The sequence below is a fragment of the Mauremys reevesii genome, linkage group 1, assembly GCF_016161935.1.
Source record: "Mauremys reevesii isolate NIE-2019 linkage group 1, ASM1616193v1, whole genome shotgun sequence".
Classification (NCBI taxonomy): Eukaryota; Metazoa; Chordata; order Testudines; family Geoemydidae; genus Mauremys; species Mauremys reevesii.
This window is the reverse complement of record NC_052623.1, coordinates 307,012,509-307,033,638: the sequence shown is the minus strand read 5'-3', so window position 1 is coordinate 307,033,638 and position 21,130 is coordinate 307,012,509. Positions and strand designations below refer to the sequence as shown.

Genomic DNA, 21,130 nt, shown 5'->3' with positions numbered 1-21,130 from the left:
ACAAATAATTCCTGATATTGCCTGGATTGAAGTGACTTTCTTTAAAAGTACAAAAAAGAGAAGTTTTGTTGAGTGATTAGTTTTTGAATGGTCACTAGTCAGTGTGGTTGGGAGAGGCGAGTAGACCAAAACATTTCATAGATTCATAGATTCTAGGACTGGAAGGGACCTCGAGAGGTCATCGAGTCCAGTCCCCTGCCCTCATGGCAGGACCAAATACTGACTAGACCATCCCGGATAGACATTTATCTAACCTACTCTTAAATATCTCCAGGGATGGAGATTCCACAACCTCCCTAGGCAATTTATTCTTAAGCTACAGTGATCACATCCTCTTAGTAAGGAGAAGGCTCTAGAGTAGCCACTTGTGTGTGGATGGCTGTGTAGGTGTTTGTGGGAACCAAAGAACAAGAATCACAAAAAAAGGAAGTCATGGGACTTAGAGCAAAATTCACTTCATATCGCTTATAAATGGGAGAGAAGGGGAGGAGAGAATGGAACTAATGTGGGATTTAGGGTTTTATGAGGAATCATCCCACATGACCATTTTGGCATAGTGTTGAAATTCAGGTTACACAATTAAGGGCCCTTCTCCTCATCCCCCTCCCCGGAAAAAAAAAAAGCATGAAATGTACCCAAATCTGCCCTTAACTATCTGTCTCCTCTGTCTAGGTCCCTCTAACACAGTGTGTGAGCAACTTGGTTTTTTTTGCCTCTGTAAATGGGCAATATTGGAAACCAGACATTGGCCATCATCAGACCTAGCATTTAATGTTGTTCACTTTAAGCCCTGTCCACTTTAATTAGGGCCCCGCATCCATGTTTAGTTGCCTTTTAAGTGGGGGAACGGACGGGGACACGACATTCTCTAATCTGCAGAGAAGCCAAGGATTGAATAGACATATGGACTGAACTACCTTCTGCCCTTACAAGTTCTCCCTCGACCTCCAAAAAATAAAATAGAAGTAATCCCTCTTGAGTTAAGGCTCTGTCACGCTGAGGGGGCTGAGTGAAGAAGCTTGAACTTTAATTGCCTGTACTGTACCTGTTATGCGAGTAGGGACTTCAGTTTCCAGAGTGGTTCATATAACACTTTTCCTGAACACTCAATTCTCCTTAGTGGCGGACAAGGATCTATAGTTGACTTTTGTAGCAGGAAAGTTATGCCAGGTGTACTGCATGTGGAACTCATTTTTCTATAGTATTGTGCCCTTCATCTGGCCCGAGCCTTTGTGACATCCCTGATTTGTTGTTTTGATGTGGAATTATAGTACTGCTCCCAGACAGAACATCACCACTTAAGAAGAATCACATATAAATTTCTTCCTGATAGGATGGGTAGAGGTGTGGGGGGTTGGGGGGAGAAGCTAGGGCTGTGCAGCTATGAAAAAACATCCCTGTTTGAACTTAACCAGTCAGTATGGAAATCTAATTTATTTCAGTCAAAATAAATAAATAAATAAAGATGTAAAATAGAAGTTCACCAGATCCCTGCAGCATAAGTGTCATGTTGGCAAGAAATTATCTAACCTTTAACTGTGCAAAGCAATGACTGATTTGTGAGCATAGCTCCTCCTTGGTTTAATCAATTGTGTGTCATGATGCAGAACTTATATTCCCTATGGACTCAGGGCTGTCAGATCTATTAATTTATCTTATGGGGATTAACATTACCTTGGTTAATAGTGCAATGTCCAGCCATGGACAGAACCCTCTAGTGAAAAACATATTGACTTGTAGGTACCCATTTACTTGGTTCTAGTTTTGGACTAGACCTCTTGAGGGGCTCTTTGAACAGGTTGTTAGAATGGACACAAGAAGGTGCGCTTCCATTTTCAGAGCTCTTATTTACACGAGTGCAAGGTAAGAAGCAATGAGCTGTTTTGTAGCTGAATTCTGAGCAAAGAGTTCTTTGTCATAAGCTCTGTCAAATAGCACGGTTGCTATGACAACCCTGGCTAGATAACCCATTTGGGAAAATACTTGTAGGACCTAACACTCTATCATCTGTCATTCAATAATTTCATGTTCATAATAACTAGGAAATCAATGGCTATCCTTTGAGACAGTTTGTTGAAAGGGTAAGCATACTATTGGCAGCGCACAACTTACATTTATGTTTGTTTGTTGTGATACTTACACCAGGGTAGAAGTGTGAGGCAGAACTTATTTGTTTGGACAGGTGCAAAGATTAAAGACAGGTTCAGGTTTGCAATCTAATTATAACTGTGGTGTTGACACACATAAGAGAGAGAGGCAAATGGCATATAAAACAGTTGTTATAGTGTGAGGAAACAAAGGTTGAGATAGAATTAGCAATTCACATTTTAAAATATCGAGGGAAACTGTGTGCTCAGGTTATCACCTGACCAGCATGAACAAATTCAGTAACTTATAAAGGCATTTTTTTCTTATCTTTGCTTTCTAATTAAACTGCTTATCATCATACAGGCTGTGTTACCTGAATGTTATGTATTGAATATAAAGCAATCATGGAATAGTAATTAAAATTCTTGAAAATGCACCCGTTGACTTTACATACAATTAGTTTACAGCAGTGGGCTGTTTATTAATATAGCATGTTTTCAAAACTGAACCACAGCTTAGTTGTGCAGAGAAAGATGTATTTAGTAATTACCTTGGCAATGTTTATCTGCTGGAAAAAAATGGACTGGTAATATCTATAGAATATAAATACTGTAAATAGGAAGGCATGTTGAACTGAGGCTTGGGAAAAGTGAAGGAGTCGGATATTATAGAAAGAAAGAAAATGTAATTCTTATCACTGTAATGAAAGTATTTGAAAGATGCTGTTTTTCATAATATACAACGGTAGTTTACTTCCCATTTAAACATGTATTTGAAGCACAGAGATAAGGTGGTTGTTTTCCAACTGACTGTTACACCATATGTTTTAATTCCAGTTAGCACAGAGTGTAATGCAAACATACACAGTTTCTTCTTGCCCAAGTCTTAAAAACAAATTCTCAGCTCAAAGCAAAATCATCCTTTACTATGTTCAGCACAGAAGACAGACATCTTTTACAATGAAATTGGTGTCCGAGTCAGAAAAGAGTTAAAGATCAGTAGCTTGTGAAAAGTGATACTTTGTGTATTAGCATAAGAAATAAAAAGGTTATACGATCCCTCTTGCCCTGCACCCTAAGGTCAAACTGAGGGCTTTCAGGGTCATGGCTTTACACTCTTCTCAGATAACTAATATGGTTGCATTATTTAACTTTAAAGCACTAATGTGGTTTCCTTTAGTGGGCAAATGTTTGTTTAGAATCTCAAGAGCTGGTTTGAGTGTAATGAAGGACAGACTCAAGATAAACTGTGCTTTGTGCATAAAGATATGTTTTAATAGTTTTAAAGCAACAGAAATACCTGAGAGTCATAATTTCTGGGCTCAGAGTTCATTGGTCATTCAGCTGCAGGGTGCTATGCCAGCAGAGTCTCAGACACAGGGTTGAGGTTGTAGGAATTCCCATATTACATGCACATTCTAAGGATTTGTTTTGGAGTTGGATATATATCTAGTTCCAAAATAACTTTCTTAGAAAGTGCTGTAGTAGCTGGGTGTAGCTCTGTCTGAGAGAAAGAAAGGGAACTTGCTCTTTTAGTGTTGCTGGACATTTTGGCTTAGGTAAGAAATGAAAGAGAGAGATTAAAATGGCCCTTGATCTGAAGATTTTACAATCTAGTAAACAAGAAGAAACACAGGAGACCAACTTAGTCAGAGGGAGAGTAGAGAGTTTATTGTGAGGAGAGCATTGCAGAAAAAATTCCTAGAAGGAAATGGACTTGAAGGATCATGTGATAGACCAGAGATGGACTAGTGTTCCAGGAATAGGAGACAGCATGAATGAAGATGCAAGATGAGAATGGTAGAAAGCTTAGGAAGGAGTGGTGAGGAGAGAGGATTGAAAGCTGGCTGTAGAAGTAAATGACAGAGGAGATGAAGGTGGGGTGAAATCAATTAGATCTATGGTGGTGAGGGTGAGTGTCTAGAATATGATGCGGTAAAAGACAAGATACTGGCAAAGTGATTCAAAATAAGGCTGTTCAATCGGAGTATCTCAAATTTAGATGAGAAGTGACTGAAGGATGGACGAGGATTTTTGAATTGCAGATGGGCAAGACGGCATGGATTTTGGTGATGTTAAAGAAGAAATGAAAGGATTTATTAATGGACTAGGTATGGCAGGTGGAGTGAACAGCAATTGAGAGCTCGCCAAGGTTGCAAGCCTGGGAGTGGGGAGGAGAGCAAGGAAGTAGAAATAACTAGATGCATTCAAGTGGCACATACAACTTTTCAGCATGTTCATATATCAATTCCTAAAGTTCTCAGCTAGCGTCCCTTTTGTGTAGGTAGTCATCTTCTCTCACACTGTTCACTGGCAGAAGTGGGATGAGATAAAAGGTAAAGTGAATATATTAATCTCGCCTTGATTTGCATGCATTGCTTCTATTAGCATTATATGTATGCATTGCAAAAAATATATATTACCCAAAGCCACAGTAGTTATCTGCCTTGGTGCCCCCGTGGGTTTTGTTGGTGGTAAATGAAATTTATGTTTTGTGTGGTAGGATGAATAGATTGTACTGTGTTATTAGTTGATTACATTTATTCAAGTTATTAGAGAAATGCAGTGAGGAAGTGTGGTAATTCATTTTCAACACTGTCTTTGCATGGTATCAGCAGTTCCCATTATTTCTTATGCAGATTCTGATATTTACTTTGTCTGGACTTGAAGGAAGGAGTTACAGAGATATAGAAGCATTTATTATTTATTGGTTAGGTCTTGTGCTTTCCCCCAGCATTTGTCAGTCACTACTGTTTTCTGTCACCTGGCTACTGGAAGATGGATAAGAATTTGTAAGAGCACTGTGAGGAGCACGAACTGTGACTGCCTCTTCCATACTTACATTTATGAATGTATAAATACACAACATCAGTTTTCACCACCGGTATTTGTTTCATTTGTATGAATCTTCCTTTCCTTTACTCCTTCCCCCACCTCTCTCAATAAAACAGGAAAGTGAAGAGGAAGTTGTAACGTGACATTCCCTGTTGGCTGCAGGGGATAAATATTGCCTCCCCTGGTGTTTCTCTGATGAATCTATTTTTAGTCAGGGGTTAGATCAGTAAAACTTGCACTGGAGAGTGTGAAATAGCATGGATCAGACTGACTTCTGAAGCAGGGTGAAAGACAAAAAATCAATTAAACCTGTGACACAGTCATTCTGATTTATTTTTCATTGTTCAGCAAAGCAGAGAAAGCTGTTCCATGGTTTAACTTAAGAGCTGTGAGTATTCTGAAGAACTTAATTGGTGAAGATTGGGTGGCCACTTGTCTGCTTTTGAGGGCAAGTTAAGATGTCCTGGCCAGAGTTTGTTTCAGCTTCAGTAATATGCTGGGAACTCTACTCACCCTAAGAGCTTCTTACCTGTCTTCTTATTCCTGGTTGTATATGCTTCAACCAGTAGCATCACCCTCCTCTTGCACAGCTGCTTCCCAAAAGCTCCCCTGGATTTCCATGCACTGTCAGTGTTTCAGGGGATCAGCAGTAGATCTGTAGTTATATCCACTTCTGTTTATATCTGAGGGGCACGAATTACAACAGGAACTAAGCAACTGTGGCAGACTCTGGCCTCCATCTTAACAGAGCAATTTCAGTGTTTGGCTCCTGATGAGGTGGGAGTAAGAGGGGAAGGACAGAAGAGATCTGAATTGCAAAGCTGGAATAATACAGAGAGGAACTGGAAGGTAGAGATGAAAGAGACCATATAATGGACAAAACTGCACAAGAAATATAGAGGACATGGACAGAAAGAGAGGACCAAGCAATAAGGTAACACATAGAACCAGGGGTAGGTGAGTGGAAATAAAGTACAAAATGAGAATGGGACTATGGCACACAGGATAAGGAAACACTCAGGGGAAAGAGAGGAGAAGAATGGGAGAAAACTGATTTAGTATTGTTGTCAACACAGGTAAAGTTCTCTCTGGTTTATTTTAAAGGTGACCTGCAAAGGAGTTTTGTTTAAAACTAGGCTTGTGCCCTTTTTTATGAAGTGTAAAAGAGGTCTGGAAAGCTGATTAAAAAGTTCATAAAAAACAAAAAAGCTTTGTTAAAATTCATTAGAATCTACTCCTCCTCTATGTCCCCCCCCCCACACACACACAGACAGCTAGGGATTTAGTGGCTCCCAGACCTTTAAATTATATGGACTATTTTCTCTAGAAATATTTATCGAATTATAACAACTGTGTGTGTGTGTGTGTGTGTGTGTGTGTGTGTGTGTGTATTACTGTGTCTGTAATGGCCTTATGCATTCTGGGATATTTCATTGAGAGGATTTCACAGTTGAAGTTAAGAATTGAAATTAACATAATGTAGTCTGTTTTCTCAGAATCTTTCATTCTACTCACACACCTAAAAGAAAAAAAGATCTAGTCTCAGAAAATATATATTTATATAGATTTCCTCTGTCCTTACCAGCACCAACGAGAGAGAGAGAGAGGACAAACTTGCTGTGGGTTATGGTGTTTCAAGATTTTTGCTTGTGTTCCTTATTTCATAATGTAACTAATCACTAGAAGGGAATTTCCAGTCATACTTCTCTGTTGAGGTTCAGAAGATCTGAGGGGAGACGTTATCACATTATTAAGTTCATGGATCAAATTATGGGCATTTGTGAAATTTCTGTGTAACATGCTGTAATGGAGTGAAGCAGTTCTGCTCATTCTTCACTCCTTCTCCCTCTCCTTTCCATCCATCCTTTCAAGTTACATGTATACTATATTCAGAAAAATAACATTTTCCAAGTAGGCCATGATATAATCAGGTTTGGTTCTGAATGTTACATTTTGGGCCTGGCAGCATGGTAAGGATTCTTTTTGCTGTCATGCTTTTAGTAGTCTGCGTTTCATTCTTAGTTCAGAAGTTCAGTTCAGTTGACCACCCCAAAATCAACCAGAACACAAGTTTGTGAGCTTTAGAACTGAATTTGGAGGAGCTTATTTAACAAAGTGTGAATTTCTGGCAAACAATTAACTATAGACCTGTTTTGAATCTAAAGATAGATCATAATTAAATAATAAGTGACCTGGAATTTAAACCTAAAACTTGAGCCCTCCGTGACTGAGGTTTTTAAAGACTCCAGTTCAGGAAGGCACTTAAGTTGGTCCATCCCTGTTCAGAAGAGCACTTAAGCACACCCTTACATCCCACATGTCAATGGGACATAAGCATGTGCTAACATGCCCTTCTGAACAAGGATACTTTATTGAATTGTTGGCTACAGTTGTTAAATTTTAACATGTGTTTATTAGTTTGGCCTGCATTTGCAGTTCCTGGAGCCCTCTATGACTAAAAATTAAAATGCTGAGGCATTGCTAGAAAGAGTGTTTTTGTTCCAAGTGAAAGTGAGAAGAACCTGAACTTGCTTAAAAGAGGCTTTTATGTGATCCAAAGCAGAATTTCGAACACTCAAGAGCATCCAACCTTCGGATAGTTATATGAAAGAACTTCCAGTTCAGATTTTAAGCTTATTGACTCTTTCTTCCTAAGCCTACACTATTATAGCTCAGTACATAATAAGGATGTTTTTCCCCCTGTGTTTGCCCATCACTATGCTGAATCCAAAAAGCATTCTAGCAGGAGCCACACAGCAGGGCCGCCCAGAGGATTCAGGGGGCCTGGGGTCTTTGGCAGCGGGGGCCTCCTGCTTCGGTGGTAATTTGGTGGCGGGGGGTCCTTCCGCTCCGGGACCCGCCGAAAAGTGCCCCGAAGACCCGTGGTGGGGGGGCTCCCCACCGCCGAATTGCTGCTGAAGACCCGGAGCGGAAGAAGCTCCGGGGGCCCGGGCCCCGCAAGAGTTTTCTGGGGCCCCCAGAGCAAGTGAAGGACCCTGCTCCAGGGGCCCCGAAAAACTCTCATGGGGGCCCCTGCGGGGCCCAGGGCCTGGGTCAAATTGCCCCACTGCCCCCGCCCCCGGCCGGCCCTGCCACACAGCTACTGGGAAAAATATGAATGACTTGACTCTCATGGCTGGCTACTTTAGTGATACAGTGCTGTCGCTAATAATGCATTGATTTTTGAAGAAGATTATAGTGGGGCAGAGAAATATGTCTGTCATATGTAGACATTGTTTAACAACAGAAAATTTGTTGTCTTTTGCTAGAGTAAAATGTTCCTTCAGAAACTTGTGATTCAGTAGCTGGGATTGCGGGGGGGGGAGGGGGCACTGTTTGCCATAGCAACCTTAACATCCAGTTACAGTATGTCTGTCAGTTCTGCAAGGGCTAATTTATCATGTAAAGTATATGCTACATATGTCACATTTTACTGTCTGTTCATTTGTTTTGATAATCAAGATCTTGACAGATTTGTCCCACATGGTAGGATTTATAGTAAGGACTTTCTTATCATTGAATTAAGCTGATATATATAATCCCAGTGTCCTGCACAAAAACTGAATAGAAATGAAACTGATTCAGTCTCTGGCTACCATGTAAAGATCTTACAGAAAAAAAAATGCTTGTTCTGCTTGAATTTACTTTAATTTCTTTCAAGTCCATATAGCAGGGATCGTGGAGGGCAAACTGAGCACTGACTTGGAGAAAAACAAGTATTTTCTCCCTTAAATAAAGGGTCTTAAAAATACAAGACTTAGGCTTTTTCATATGAAATCACACTTAAGTAAATTTTGGATATGCAGATGTACAAAATTCATTTTCAGCTTTCCCTTTTGGTATACACAGACTCACATATGTGCCTACTGTAGTTTGAAGCCTAAGTAAATTCATTTTTCACAGATGTCACTTTCTCCCCCGCAGTAAACAAGAGATTTTCTCTCCTCCTGAAGACAAAGAGTTGAGCAGGGCTGGCTTGTATCTTTATGTACAACTAGAAATTTGGACAGATTTAGCCACTACAAGGCCTGAAATCAGTTGTTTTTCTTCCATGGTTAAATGATCGGGTAGTGTGAAAGTTGGCCTTGAAGTTTCTGAGATTAGATTTATCCTGATATATTGCAGCAAGATGTGTGTGTGTTGGAGGAGAGGGGGGTTGAACATTCTCAAACATATGCCATGGTCTCACTTGTTGTGCTAACTGACAAATGCTGTCCAAATTACCTTTGGACATAAAGATAAAGATAGCTAAAGAATATCTATTCTGGGAAAATATAGTTTTATATTTTTACTGTAGGGAGTGGCACTGTCTGTCTTAGGTGTGTAATGGCAGATGTGATAAGAGTATTGAGACTATTTCCTACACTAACCTAAACAGGGCAGGTTGATGTTTGCCCGTATGTAAATAACATATATAACTGACTTTTCCCATCACAGTTTAGGACTAGAAAGAATAGTCAGCATAGAATTACAAAGCAGGAGCTCTTCAAGCAAGATAATATTTTTCTTTTCTTATGGCATCTTTCTGTTCTAGACTGTGATTTAGCTTTATTTATGACTGATATTGACAACAACAAATATACACTGTGGAGTTTTTTGTGTATGCATGTGTGTTTTAACGGAAGCATATTTTGAAATCCGAACTGAAAAACATATGAGAGTTTGGGTTTCCACTTTGTGAAACTTTAATTGGAAAGGATTCTCATCCCAAATGAATTACATTGGTATTTCTGTTACTTTGTTTTTTAATATTTACTGAAGGAGGAAAACCCTAGAGGGGTACATTTTCAAAATCCTGTGCGGGGGTTTTAGCTGCTTGAATCCTGGTAAAGTCAATGCAATCCAAGCATCTAAAACCCGTGCATGCCATTTTGAAAATGTTCTCTTAAGTGACTTCGAGCTGTACTGAGGATGTTATGGATAGACAGAATTTAAAACAATTTCTGTGCAGAATATTAGTAAATTTTTATGATTGAACTTGTTTTCTGTACAGCATGTCACCCAGCGGCTGCTTTTCTATAGCAAATTTCATAGTTAGGCCGCTATGTAAAAGAGAGTAGTTTTTAATGTGTGCTTCTGGAGGGCAGGACTGGCAAAGAGAGGAAATATTGATACATTGCAATAACACTGAAATGGAGTACAAGTGAAAATGCAGTCAGTAGACCAAAGTGGTTGTGTGGTCAGGATAGTCTGTAGGTGTCAATGGGACCACTGCTATCTGAAACAAAGAACCAGGCAGACAATCAGCCCCTGAGGACTACTGAGATGTGACAAATCTCCCCTTCTGAAGTTGACAGGCTCTCCTGTGTGACTTTTTGTTTCAGGAGGAAAGAGCAGATCTCAGATTAAGGATCTATAATTCCGTACAGACACAAAGCGGGATTTGCTATGCTAATTTGTGTTTTCCACAGGAAATTGTAATAAAAGAAATAATCTTTGTTAGTGGGATTTGATTTGTTGCAATTTGTGTGACTGCAGGAGTCTTTCACCCACCTCATTTTTCTTTCCTCTCTCTTTATTTTTTAAATTTGTATACCTGGGTTCAGACGTGGCGTTCCTGTTTTGTAAGGGTCTCACTGAGAACTGCTGCAGAGCTCTGGTCTGACAACAGAGTATCTGCTGCCAAGCTTGTGGTTTACTGTGCTGTGATCCTTTTAAGTACCTGTACAGCTGGTGTAGGCTCCAGTCGGTGCGTTAGTGTAGTATGTTGGGACTTGGGCTCTACCCAGACAATGAGCTGGGTCAGCGTAGAACAGACCCCAGCACCTCTCAGACAGCTGGCACAGTAACCAAACACCAGCCAATCTTGAGAGCAAGACACATCTAATAACATTAATTTTCTTCTAGAGCAGACGGTAAGGTAACTAAAGCCAGGTTGATTGGACTACATTGGGATTTTTACCTAATGATCTTCTGGAAAGCAGGTGCATTGGCAGTGATTTTAAGCTTCACAAACCCCAAGCAGTGTATAAAGTAAACCTTTGCTGCTGTGGAGGTTGTATAGGAGGGGGTGCATTAGTGTTAGATCATTACAAAACATTTTGCTGACTGCAACAGAATTAATGGCAGTTTTATGGCTCTCAGTTAATGACTGTCAAGAAACAGTTGATTTCTGTTCAAATTGTAATTTTAAATCAAACTAGCCAGCTGTCAGACACTTAAATTGTATGTACAGTTTCTCTCTGTAATACTGTACAGTGCTACCTCTCCATCCGTCATCCTATCAGATCATTAGCTGGAAACCAAATTTTGCTTGCAACCATGTATACTGCTTAGTATGAGTCTGATAGTGACAGAAAGTCACAGGAAGTCGAGCGGAAACTGCTGTGTCTTCTGCCCTCCCCCTTGAAGACCCAAAGTATTTCTGTGTTGAAATATTACTGTTTGATGCAGTCACATGAAAAACTGGCAGTCATGTTACAACATCTATATATATACTGGCAAAGGAATAAAGCAGCTGCCTTTATGGTCAGATTCAGCACAATCTCCTTTGAACTTCAATGCCAGGGAAGTCCATTCAAGGCCAGGAAAGCTTTCTGGCTAGTGAGTGGGTTGTTTTAGGGCACAGTCAGGGGCGGCTCCAGGCACCAGCACCCCAAGCCGCGGGGGGCGCTCTGCCGGTTGCCGCGAGGGCGGCAGGCAGGTAGGCTGCCTTCGGTGGCATGCCTGTGGAGGGTCCGCTGGTCCCGTGGCTTCGGCGGACCTCCTGCAGGCTGCCGCCGAGTCCGCGGGACTGGGGACCTCCCGCAGGCAAGCCGCTGAAGGCAGCCTGCCTGCCGTTCTTTGGGCGGCAAAATACTTAGAGCCATTTGTAATGTGCAAGGCAAACAAACTTAATTTTATTGAATGTATCCTTTAACAACAATCCAGAGTTGGCAATAGGACCAGTTTTGAAAGGAAACTTTGAAGATGGAGCATTGGTAAATGTCTCCAAAACTATTCACTATGGTACATCACTTACAGTACCGGTCATCAGTCTCTCACATTCATGTCTTAAAAACCCTCTTCTGCTATAATGTGTTCGAGATTTTAGCCAACTCCCAGTGGCTGTATTGAGGGACAACTAAGAAATAGTCAGTGTCTGTTTAAAGATAATGTATTTTAACAATATTCTATTATCAAGACATGTTTGAACATGTCCCTGAAAACTTTACTTTTATATTTTATCAGTTTCTCCTACTTCAACCTTTTAATATGTCAGCTATTTAAGGCAAGAACTATTATTTCCTTTGTATTTGTACAGCGATTACACAAGGTTGGTGCTACCAGAAACACATAATTAATAAACAATAGTAGTCAGACTGATCTTTTTTTGAGTATTACATACATAAGGTGAGGGGCACAATAGAAACATTGGGATAGGGGAAGACACACCTATATAACACATTCCATCTAAAGATCTGAAAGCACTTTAAAACCTTATTGAATTAAGATCCTTACAGTATTCTTACAAGGTAGGTGTTAAGAAAGCCATTTTACAGCAGGGCAACCTAAGCTACAGGAGTTAGTATTGGAGCTGAGAACAGAACCAGGCCATCCTGTCTGCTGGTTCCGTACTCTTCATGCTGCTTCAAAGGCTGCATTAGAATTTCTATTACAAGTTCAATTTTTCATGGTGATATTTCACTGGTGTTTGTCATTTGGATCAAGTTCTAAACCTGGCATATAGGGCCTGACTTTAAAGGGTCTTTGTTTCTACAGGTGTCAAAATAATGACTGTTTTTAATCTGTATACATGGGGGGGGGACAGATTATTTCTTTAGACATGTAACTAAAAAAAATCTTCACAAATAATCTGGACAACAATAAAGTGTTCCCTTTTATAAAAACAGTCCTCCAAAGATGTCAAGGCATTTTACAAATATTAGTTAAAGCTTTTAACACACACAGGAAGTATGTAAGGAGCATAGTGTAAAACCCAAGTAAAACCAGAGCTGTCAGTAAACTGAAAGTTGGTTATGACCTCTACGCATAACTCTAGCCTTCACTGTACTTCAGGGTCCCTAGACCCTGAACTTGGGGAAGAGCCACCACCCAGCTTTCTCAAGACCAGCTGAGTGAAAAATATCAGTGGGACTGGATGGTTTACCCAAAATGTGCTGAAGCCACTGGGCTGACTCTATACTACCTGGGCTCTGGTTCTCCCAAGTCCGTACTTCAGTGAAGCGCGAACTGGCCATCTTTCTCAATTTAATCAAACACCATTACCTGCACTGAAGGCTTTAGAGGCTTGTTTATGTAGTGGGGCAATATGCTATATGGGGGTGTGATTTCTAAAGTGCAATAAGGTGTTGTACATTAATTGGTCCATATAGACCCTGTTGGTGTGCACTAAAAGTTCCCTAGTGCGCTTCAACATAATACTGTTTCAAACAGCATTACATTAAACCAGCAGGGTCTACATATCACAGTGTTTCCCAGTCTTCAAAAATCATGTCATCCCATCTTAAAAAGCATGAGTTATTTTTAAAAACATCAGACATTTGGGGCTATTTTTATTTGTCTTCAGGTTCCTGAGATTTTAGTGTGCACTTGCTTCATGTTTTTAAGCTTTTCTCTGGATTAGAAACTTCCTTTTCCCCAAAAAATGTAAATTGAGATTCTCATGCAATCTCTTGATTCCATCAGCTGAGGCTTGGCTTTATAAAAAACACCAACTATTGAGAGAGACATAGTAAAATCACAAGAGCTGTCAGTACTGACATCATCTCTGAATTTGGTCAAGGCTGTTTGGGGCTGCCCAAGAGACGCAGGGAGTCCCAAATCTGAAAACCTCGCTCTATGATGCTTGCTGTGACACCATCAGCCTTGGTCGCTCTGGCTGGTACAATGGTAGGGTGTGCATATTTGTTTGATTCCTTGTTCAGAATGGGGTTAACTACACGGCAAGGGGCTGAAGGAGATGGGTGTGTTCCAGCTCCTACCTTCTTACACCCATTTCCTCTTACAACTACATGTTTCCCAGTCTCTTGGCATATAAATTATGCCATCTGGCCAGTCTGAGGAGATTTAAATTACACATCAGAAAGTGAATCTTAGTTTAAGGGAGTCTAAATTGTTGGAATTTATTTGCTGAAGAATTTGGAAGAAATTGTGAATTAAAACACTTTAGACTCACTTAGCTTCACCTTGTCTTGACCCACGGTTCTCAAACCTGGGTTTGCAAGAACAACCATGCTCCATCTGGCAGCCTGCTGATGCTTGCATACTAGGGACCGAAGCCCAGCCCCAGTATCAGGTTCCACTTGTGCAGTCCTATTGCTGGAGTCCTAGAGCATCTGATTGGCCTGATGGCCCTACTTAAGCCAGCAGCAGGACAGGAAGTTGTCTGAATGACTGGGCTCCACCCTGTTCTGGACTGTGTGTTTCATGCTTCCTGCGACTTGATTTCCTGGCATCCTGACCCAGTGTGACTCCTGACATCTGATTCGTGGTTCTGACTGCCAGTTTGTCTTCTGACCTGGCCTGACTCATGGTTCTGATCTCTCGTTTATCTCCTGCTTCTGACCTCCTACTCTCCTGACCCAGCTGACTCCTGTTTTGTGATTGTGGACTCTTAACTACTAGATCTGGCTACCCATGACCTGGCTGTGACAGCTTGTTCAGACCACAGTTACCCAGAGGGGCTGACCCAGCATCACCACTATAGCCACTAGAAGCATTAGACTTGTCCAAATGAGCCCTCTGCCGTCAGGTGGATAATCGAGCACTGTAGGCCCACTTTGCACAGCTGGCCTCAGACACCAGCAGCTGCAGGAACAAGTGAGGTAGCTCAGTTTGAGAATACTGTGCTGCGAATGCACTGTGCAGTGCCTTGCCCCGAACAGGGACCTGCAATACCCGTGGCCCAACAGTTTGACAGGAACTGTCAGAGGTCTGGGGCTTCGTGAAGCAGTGCCGCCTTCTGTTTCAGATGTGTCCACAGATCTGTGCAGCTGACCAGGCCAAGGTGGCCCTGGTAATCAGCCTGCAGGTAGGAGCTGCATTAGACTGGGCCTCCCCCTAGCTGGAAGGCGTAGCCCAATGTTGGCAGACTGGAATTCTTTTCTTCAATTGATGTCCACCATCTTCGGGGACCCACAACAACCATGAATGCCGCCTGTGTGCAGCACCCTTCCACCACCTCCCAGTGGATTCAGAGTGGAATGAAGCAGCACAGCTATACCAATTCCAGTGGGGCTTATGGGAAGAAATGAAAGATGAGCTGGCCTGTGTAGAGATGCCAGTGGGCATAGATGTCTTTGTGGACCTCACCATCGGCACAGATAATCATCTGCGAGAACGAAGGGTGGAGAAAGCCTCCCTTACCGTTTATTATGACCCAGCCTCTGTATCTCCTGCTGAAGAGATGCAAATGCAAACCATGCAAACCAGTCTGGCTCACCAGCAACTCACACTTGAAGAAATGGAATGGTGCCACCGCCATCACCTGTGCTTCTACTGTGGTAAACCTGGCCATGCCATCTTGGCCTACCCAATATGAACACCAAGCAGCATGGGAAAATAAAATAACACAGGCCCAGTGGGGGGAACCAGCCTGGACCTTGAGAGAAGAAAACTTCCCCATGTCCTAGTCCTTACGGAGATGCACCCTGAGCCCCATCCAACAGGCTTACTATTTGCAGGGCCTATCCCCCAACAGATTCCCCTCCAACCGGCCCTCCTACTCAGGAGCAGTAGTCAATTTAATGGCTGCAACTACAGGGTGGGCCCTATAGATCTCCCTGCTATACAAGGCATTACCTGACATGATCAAATCTGACAGCTCCCCACTGTCCTCGGGTCCAGTTGTAGAGGAGACTGCCCCCATGTAAGCCATTATTCAGGGACACAGAGAAATAATACAATTCGGTGTGATCCATTCCCACATTTTCCCTTAATCCTTGGCATCTCCTGGCTGACCCTTCATGACCCTTCGTTCACTGGTGAGAACAGAAAGTCACCTTCTCATCAGACTTCTGCCAACAGCATGGCCAGAGACCAGCAAACATGTCACCTGGTTCAAATACGGGAAGTTTCTGCATTGAAACACCTATGGGGGGAGCTATGAAACTTCCCAGGTACCATGATTACACTGACGTTTTTGAGAAGAAGAATGCAGAAAACCTTCCCCCACATCGGGACTACAACTGCTCCATAGAACTTCAGCCAGGGGTGAAGATGGATGGATGTACGCAGTATCAGAGCCTGAACTGGAAGCATTGTAAGAATATCTCCAAGAGAACCTGGCCCAGGGGTTTATCTGCAAGTCAACTTCACCAGCCAGTGCCCCAGTCCTTTCTGTGTTTAAAAAAAAAAAAGGGAGGGCAGCCTCTGTCTCTGTGTTGATTACTGAGCCTTAAATCAGATAATCAGAACAGTTACTCATTATGCTGATTCCTGAATTGTTAGATCTCATGGGGGCTGCCTGCATTTTCACAAAACTGGATATCTGGGGAATTTATAATCTCATCTGTATCTGAGTAGGTTACTAATGGAAAACTGCCTTTGGACTTGCAACGGCCACTTGAAATATTTGGTCTGACTAATGCTCAAGCAACGTTCCAGCATTTCATTAACAATGTGCTACAAGACCAACTGGACCAGTTCATGGTAGTGCACTTAGATGATACGTTGATATTTTCTAATGATCTGGACCAACACACCACTCCACGTCCGCACAGTCCTGGAGAGACCATGACAAGACAATCTCTATGCTAAACTAGAGAAGTCCATGTTTGATCAGACCTCTGTCCCTAGAAGGAATTAAGATAGATCTGCATAAAGTCCAGGCTGTCCATGACTGAGCCCCTTCCCCCCATCCCCAACAGGTGTGGCCTCCAATGTTTTTCAGGCTTCACGGAGTTCTACCGAAGGTTAATTTCAAATTTTTCAAAACAAGCTGAGCCCCTCACAGCTGTATTCCGAAAAAATAACAAATTTGCACTGGTTGCCTGAAGCCCAACATGCATTTGAGCAATTCACCACTTCTCCAGTATTAGCCTACTCTGACATGGCACAACCTTTTGTTGTGTAAGCCGATACCTCTAGTATGGTGATTGGGGTAGTTTTCTCCCAAAAGTGTGGACCCAAGCAAATACTGTATCCCATTGCCTACTACTCAAGGAACTGTACTCCTGCTAAGCGAAACTATGAGATCCTGGACAATGCTCTCCTGGCAATTAAGACCACCATTGAAGAGTGGCAACACTAATTGCAAGGGGCTCATCATCTGGTCCAAATATTTACGGACCACAAGAACCTGGAGTAACTGCACAGGGCCAGGGCCTGAACCAGCAACAGCTCCAATCGGCCCTATTTTTCTCCTGGTTCAACTTTACCCTGCCCTACTATCCTGGAACCAGGAACGGCAAGGCTCACGCCTTGTCATGAATACATGCCCCTGACCCATAGGGCCCCAGTTCGGGCCCAGCCCACATTCTCCAATCCCATAACTTTCTTCATTCAACTTGCTGTCAGGACCTGCTTGCACTCATCCGCTCTGCCTCTGTCTCCAGAATTCCATTCGATGAGTTGGCCATTATCAGTCGAGAACCACACACCACCAAGATGGGGATCACATTTGTGAAGGACCCCATCTAGATTCCACCAGGACCTGCAAGTGTCCTGTCAAGGAGTCATGGCACTCTTAGAGCGATATAAAACCCAACAATTTATATCCCGTTTCGTCTGGTGGCCTTGAATGTGCCCCATGTTAAAGACCTTTGTAATTTCCTGCCACATGGGTGCCTGCACCAAGATCCTTCACCAGAAACCCTGTGGTTTCCTCCAACCTTGGGACACCCCAATTTGGCCCTGGGAAGCCATTTCCTTGGATTTTTTGGTGGAACTATCAGAATCCAGTGGTTTCACTATCATCCTGACAGTGGTAGATCGCTTTTCTCAGATGGCTCACTTTATTTCCTGCACAGGTTTACTCTCTGCGGAGGAAATTGCCTTGCTCTGAATAAACAATGTAGTCCATCTTCATGGCCTCCTGGATCATATCGCCTCTGACTGGGGACCACAGTTAACTGCCCACTTCTGGCATGAGGCTCTATGTTTATTAGGAGTCCATGTACACCTGTCCTCTGCCTACCAGCTGCAGTCAAATGGCCAAACATAAAGAATCAACCAGACTCTTCAGTATTTACAATGCTGTAGCAACCATCACCAGGATTACTGATCTTCACTGTTACCATATGCAGAGTTCTCATACAATAATGCAGACCACACCTCCACAGGCCACAGCCCCATCTTTATCAGTTATGATACGACCCCCAGTTTTACCCACAACAACCTGCATCCACTCCCAACCCATCTGCCTCACACCTAGTAGAACACATCTGTTTCATCCAAGAGGAGATGAAGGGACACCTTAAAAAGGCAAAGGAGGACTACAAAAGGCATGTGGACAAACATAGACAACAGGACCCTACCTGCTCCACAGAACAAAAGATATGGCTTTCAAGAAACACCTCTTGGATAGACACCCCCCCCCCCCCGAAACTAGTTTCCTGGCCTGTACTGGTTTTGGCGACAAATCAACCTGGTCACCCTTGCGCTCCAGCTCCCTTGATCCCTTAGAGTCCACCTTGTGTTCCATGTCTCTCTTCTGAAACTATACACTGAGAACCTATTTCCCTGAACACAATCACCACCCCCACCTGTAGAAGTACAGGGACAAGAGGGATACATTGTTCATGAAGCCCTCGACTTTAAGATTTAATGGGGCAAATTATGGTACTTGATCAATTGGGAAGGTTAAAGCTCAGAGGGAAGCACTTGGAAGCCAGAGGAAAGTTTTCATGCTCCCACCCTGGTTCAGGCCTACCATAGCAACCACCCTGAGAAACCTGGACCCATGTTTCTGAAAGGACACCCCTAGGGGCGGGATGATGCCATGACCCATGGGTCTTGAGCCGGGGTCCACATAGTTTATAGGAGCAGCCAAACTCCAACTCCCTATTTGGCAGCCTACTAATGCTTCCTTACCTAGGACTCATAAATCCCAGCCTGTTTGAGATTCCTCCCTTGCAGTCCTATAGGTGGACTCCAAGACCAGCTAATTGGTCTGCTGGCCCTAATTAAACCAGCAGCAGGAAAAGGAAACTGTCTGAACAACTGGTCTCCACCCTTGTCTGGACTGTGCCTTGTACTTCCTGCAGCTTGATTTCTTGGCATCCTGCCCCAGTGTGACTCCTGGCAACTGATTCATGGGTCTGACCTCCAGGTATCCTGACCCAGCTGACTCCTGACTTACGTCTTGTGATTGTAGACTCTGACTACCAGGTCTGGCTGCCCACGACCCATCTGTGACACACCTCTGAATTTGTGTCAGTGGCTTCATTTACATGAGTTAGGCAGAATTTTGCAGTACATCTTAAAGCTCTTTGCTATGTAATAACTTACAGAAGCATATGGCCTTCACATGGGTTAAGTCTGGAAATATTTAGCCTTGAATTTCCTCCCTTGCTGGTGGTTTAAGCCAGACAAGCTTTCAAACATGCTTGCCCATAATTGGCACTTACACATCTTATTTAGGGAATTGTGTACCAATTTTAAGTGCCCTAAATTGTCCCGTAGGTGCCTAAATATGGTTTTAGGTGCCTAACTTTTTAAGCAATCACATTTCAAAATGTGATATTTTTAAAATTAAAATGAATCCCTTTGCATTTTGGCCCAGGCTTCCTACATTCTTAGCTCATCTCTAAACCCTGATGAACCTTTGTAGTCTTTGTGGTGACATTACATTGTGGGTGATGAACAGGGGGAACTCCACAATCAAGAAGATTGTTGAATAATTCAAATGTCTTTGAATTACATATAGAATAAGAATTACTTGATTATATTTTAATATCTCTTCTATCCTTTTAGCTACAGATTTGATGTGAGAGAGGATTAAAAGGAAAGACAGAGATTACTTTCTTCCTAACATCAAATTCAACCTGACAGGAGTGGATAATATATTTCAATTTAATCATTAGTTCGATCAAGTTTTGCCTCAAATTTCACATTCTGATGCACCAAGGTTAGTAAAACCAAAATAGCATATTTTTGATGGAATTCAGGGACTTAAAATATTCCTTTATTTCTAAAATATATCTCTTCAGCCCTGCAGACTGTACCCATTAGATGGATATAGAAACAGAAGGTAGAATCTTTCCTGTATGTGTGGGCAAAGGGTAGGCACTTGATAAATGAGTGGAGAAGCCTGTGTCGGTTTCTGAGAAGGAAACAAAAGAATCAGAGGACTAGTAATGAAAAAAGGGACAGCCATGGGAAACTGCTGGAAGATGGACTGCAGTTTTCCATTGCTTATTTTATCTGGTATTTTGTTTTTTATTTCTGGTAACTGCGAAAAAGAAATCCTATAGCAGTATGTCAAAAAAACAATAGTATTTGCAAGGGATTAAAAAAAAAACAACAGGGTAAATCATGGCTTCTTTTATCATTGTATTACTGTTTAGTTTTCAGAACCTGTATGTGTCACAGGAAGAAGTTATGGCGGCTGAAGAAGAAGAAAACACTTTCATCGAAAGATAGCATGGTTGTCCTTGAATGACTATTATCTAACTCCTTGATCTGACTTTCTTAAGTTCAGAATTTACACTTCTGACAATTCTTCTACAGGTCTGCAATATAGAAACCTTCAAAGACGTAGTGATGTTTGCTTCATGTATATGAACCTTTCAGCACAAAGAGTATTGCATGGTTGTCAGTAGAAATGGGGAGAAGCTGATGCTTGCTAACAAAGAGGAGGCCATCCTTGAACCCCTGGAATTTTAGGAAAGTTCACCTCCAAACTTGACAGCTTGGTCCAAACTCTGCTTGAAAATAGATACTGCAGTCATGTTGCATGGCAATGCATGTAGCTAGTGTAAGAAGTATCTGCTCCACAAATGGTCACGATTTGCTCTCTCCCAGCATTATCCATTTATTTTTAAAAGTTAAATATAATCAAGATGTAGTATCAGCTCACCTATACTTCACATAGAGGTTCTAGCAAACTTTTCAGTGTTCACAATAATGATGCTGTTTTTATGTTGGTCTCTCTGCTTGGCTTTCATCCAGCCTGTTAGGTAAAATTAAGGCCCAGAAAATCGGATTATTACATCCCAAGGGGAAGGACTGATAAGCAGCAGATGATTGTTGATCTACTTACTACTCTGCGTTGGTGGTGTTTGAGGTGCTGCTAGATGCAAAGCCAATTTGTTAACAATTAGTAC

At 42.1% G+C, this 21,130-nt stretch overlaps 1 protein-coding gene across 8 annotated transcripts in view; it reads left to right on the top strand.

Annotated features, from left to right (window-relative positions):
- The window catches only part of PDZRN4 (PDZ domain containing ring finger 4), a 389,321-nt gene that overhangs the window by 191,545 nt on the left and 176,646 nt on the right, over nt 1–21,130 (top strand). For 2 of the 8 annotated variants that reach the window (XM_039506135.1, XM_039506125.1), the window contains exon 2: nt 19,779–19,932. The exons of the other annotated variants lie outside the window; for them this stretch is intronic. In XM_039506135.1, coding sequence (XP_039362069.1) covers nt 19,923–19,932 — 10 coding nt within the window. In that variant the 5' untranslated portion in view covers nt 19,779–19,922. The remainder of the gene's footprint in view (nt 1–19,778; nt 19,933–21,130) is intronic. 8 annotated transcript variants of the gene reach the window in all.